The sequence below is a fragment of the Coregonus clupeaformis genome, unplaced genomic scaffold (assembly GCF_020615455.1).
Source record: "Coregonus clupeaformis isolate EN_2021a unplaced genomic scaffold, ASM2061545v1 scaf1611, whole genome shotgun sequence".
In the NCBI taxonomy this organism is placed as follows: domain Eukaryota; kingdom Metazoa; phylum Chordata; class Actinopteri; order Salmoniformes; family Salmonidae; genus Coregonus; species Coregonus clupeaformis.
The window spans coordinates 30001-33425 of NW_025535065.1; the positions used below are offsets into that span (position 1 = coordinate 30001).

Here is a 3425-nt window from a genome sequence, read left to right on the forward strand (position 1 = left end):
GAGAAAGGACCACTTTGTTAACAAATGAAGTCTTCTCGCCAAGACTCCAACATCCAAAAGTGGATAATGAAACAATATTCCTACTTAAAAGAATGTGGGAAATGGTTGGTGGGGACGTAAAGAACAATCATGTCAAATTCGTTACTATGTTGTGGTGTCATTAAAGACGGTGGAACAACAAAACTGTATCTCTGGGGGGTACACTTCCCAGTTATGAGGTTTGCATCTAATCGTTGTATAAAGCAAATGATTAAGTATAATAATACTTTTGTGAAGATAACAATGTGATTTTAGCATTCTAGATGAGATTATTGTTTTCCATATTGATTTGTTCTCAGTCAGTGGCCACGCCCAGATAAGCACAAACATGATGGAACGCCCCTTTTACCCCGAGTGCATAAAAAGCCTGGTGACAAAATTCACCTCAGACCAGCAGACATGAAGCGTGAGCTAAACGTTGCAAATGGTTGAATTTCTATCAGACCAGGAAGCACACGGCTTAAAATGGTTGACACTCTACAAGACCAGCAGACATGAAGCATGAGCTAAACGTTGCAAATGGTTGAATTTCTACCAGACCAGGAAGCCCACGGCTTAAAATGGTTGACACTCTACAAGACCAGCAGACGTGAAGCGTGAGCTAAATGTTACAAAATGGTTTAACACTACAACTCCATTACCAAAGCAAGACCAAGCATACTACGGTATAAGCCGGCTGTTGCAAATGGTTGAATTTCTACAAGACCAAGACGTGTGAAGCTGAAGCTACACGTTACAAAATGGTTAGACCAGAAAGACCAGAAAACGTGAGACGTTAGTCCACACGTTTGAAATGGAGAAACTCTGAAACTCTCAACCTCTACACGAGGTGAAGAAGAAGACAATGCAACAGACCTTATCATTTCAGTCTGCAGCTGGCATGTATAGTCGTCTACAGAACTTTCACTAAAGACACGAGAGGAGAGGACAATCTCAGACAACCGCTGGTACATCTGAAGTATCCATTCTAACCACAACTACGACCAGAAACTCTACCAAGGACATTGGGACCTCTGGTGGGCAAACCAGAGTCCTACATCATCAACTCAACTATCGAGGACAGCTACACGTAAATGCATGTTGCATTTCTAATCCGAATTAGCGGTATTAGGGTGCATAAGTATTATGATTACTGTGAGCGTAGTCTCCAAAGTAACCACGATAGTTTGAATCTCTCTCTCCCTTCCACTCTGACCCTCCTTCTACCCAAGCATTCATGCTATTGTTAGTCCAGTCCACTAGGGACCTATTTTCATTGTATTACATTAGTAATCAATAACCTGTGTGTGTTTGTATTGTGTTATTCATTATTTAGTTAGTAAATAATTAAGCCAATTTGTGTATTGCTGATTCATCAATAAGGTTAGGGTTCTTGCAGGTTCAAGGATTATGTGACTGTTATATATCTTTAATTCGGGAGATGGTAACTCGTTGAACAACTTCTTCCGTGGTGCCCCAAATTCCTAATTAGTTAATTGTTACATTATTAATTTAATCCAGTGACAATTAAACATAGTTAGGTGATTCGATAAATAACAGTCATACATTAAAGTAAGTCATATCATGACAACTGACTTTGTTGTAATTCTCTTTTTAGCAAATTGTGTTCAAAATATATGTTTTTGTAAGAAACCTCTTTGTCTATCCAGGTGTCAATGGGGGCTCCCTCTCTCTGTACTCCAGTGTGGGGGATGATGTCAGTCTGCCATGCACCAACGTTGTCAACCCTGACTGCTCCTCTACAGTGTGGCTCTACAGCAGCACTTGGTCTCACAGTGCTACTGAAAAGGTCTTTCAAGGGGAGATCCAAAATGGAGGAAATGAGAGCAGTGAGAGACTGAGAGTAGGGTCTGACTGCTCCCTACGCGTTCGTAACATTGGAGCTGAGGATACTGGAGTCTACGTCTGCCGACAGTACTTTACAGATGGCAGTGCACATCTTGGAGAGGATACTACTGTCTACCTGTCTGTTCTCACCATCTCTATGTCCACACCAGAGACAGATCTAAAGCATCCTAGAAATGTAACCTTGAGGTGCTCTCTGCTCACATACGGTGGTCCTGTAACGTGTGACTCCTTCATTAGGGATATCATTAGAGTGAACTGGGTGAATGAGACAGGTGGCGAGTTGCAGGGAGACTCCAGATACCAGGTCACACGGGCGTCTGGCTGTGACATCACTCTGACTGTGAAACTTAGAAGAAATGACAACAACAGGAAGTGGTGGTGTCAGCTGACTGAGGGAACGAGGAAGACATTTGTCTACCTCACTTCTAAGGTCTCAGGTGGGACTATGGATCCTGTCGGGACAATCATCACTGCCCCACAACAACCTATTGATGGTCAAAGTCCTTCAAAGCCCTCTCATTCAGGTACCAACCACATCAATGAGTTGCCAATCAGTCGCATAGTGCTCTGTGTGGCACTACCCTTGATGGTAATCGTATATGCAGTTTACACAACTAGGAGGAACCGCCCACTAGCAGAGGTGTCCTCTGGTATAGAGCTGTAAGTCTTACTCTACCTTTAATGAATGTGTACAACTGAGCGATTATTTGCTGAAGGATTCGTGCTGACATAATACATAAAGGCTTTGAACTAAAGAATGAAAATGTAGTGCATGTAAATGGTATCCACTCAATGGGCCGTGACAATTAATGCTTTACAAATAAATATGTTATATTTCTGTTTTGTAGCTAGCACTAGTGTTGTCAATTGCCCAAGAGGAAGGGGATGCTTACCTGTGATACTGTAAAATATTCTCTACAATTTCTACTGTGTTTCTCTAAGTCACTCTCTCATTACCAGCTTCTAGAATATACAGTATAATGTGTGGGTGTTTGTGTGTGTGTGGTTGTGTGCGTGTGTGCGTGCACGTGCGTGCTTGTGTTTTTGTGTGTTTGTTTGTGCGTCCATTAAGCTTGCTTACTCTCTCAAGAGTAAGCAAGATTTACGACCTTGTGTCACTGCATCTCTGTGTGTATGTGTGTGCGTGTGCGTGTGTGTGTGTGTGCGCGCGTGCATGCATGTGTGTGAATAGAATGAGCGAGAGCGTTGGGAGGCAATGTGTTTGTGTTTATCCCTAAGCTAATGCAACAATATATAACCAATTAAGAAACTGTTTACTCTTTAGCTGCCTAATTTCCTCTCTCAACACCATCTCCTCTTCTGCTTACCTTCTATTATAGAAAATAATTATGTAACTCTTGGGGCAATTTGTGGAGAAGGTCATATGGCCCGTACATTGACTCTGTACCAGTACCCCCTGTATATAGCCTCCCTACTGTTATTTTATTTTACTGTTGCTCTTTAATTATTTGCTTTTTAAAATGTATTTAAAATGTATTTTTATTTTTTACTTATCTATTTTTTTCAAAAACTGCATT

At 41.5% G+C, this 3425-nt stretch overlaps 1 protein-coding gene across 1 annotated transcript in view; it reads left to right on the top strand.

The window, feature by feature from the left end:
* The window catches only part of LOC121553605, a 3206-nt gene extending 284 nt beyond the window's left edge, over positions 1-2922 (top strand). Inside the window, exon 2 of the mRNA XM_041866850.2 lies at positions 1689-2922. Coding sequence (XP_041722784.1) covers positions 1689-2551 — 863 coding nt within the window. The 3' untranslated portion in view covers positions 2552-2922. The remainder of the gene's footprint in view (positions 1-1688) is intronic.
* The last annotated feature ends 503 nt before the right edge of the window (positions 2923-3425 follow it).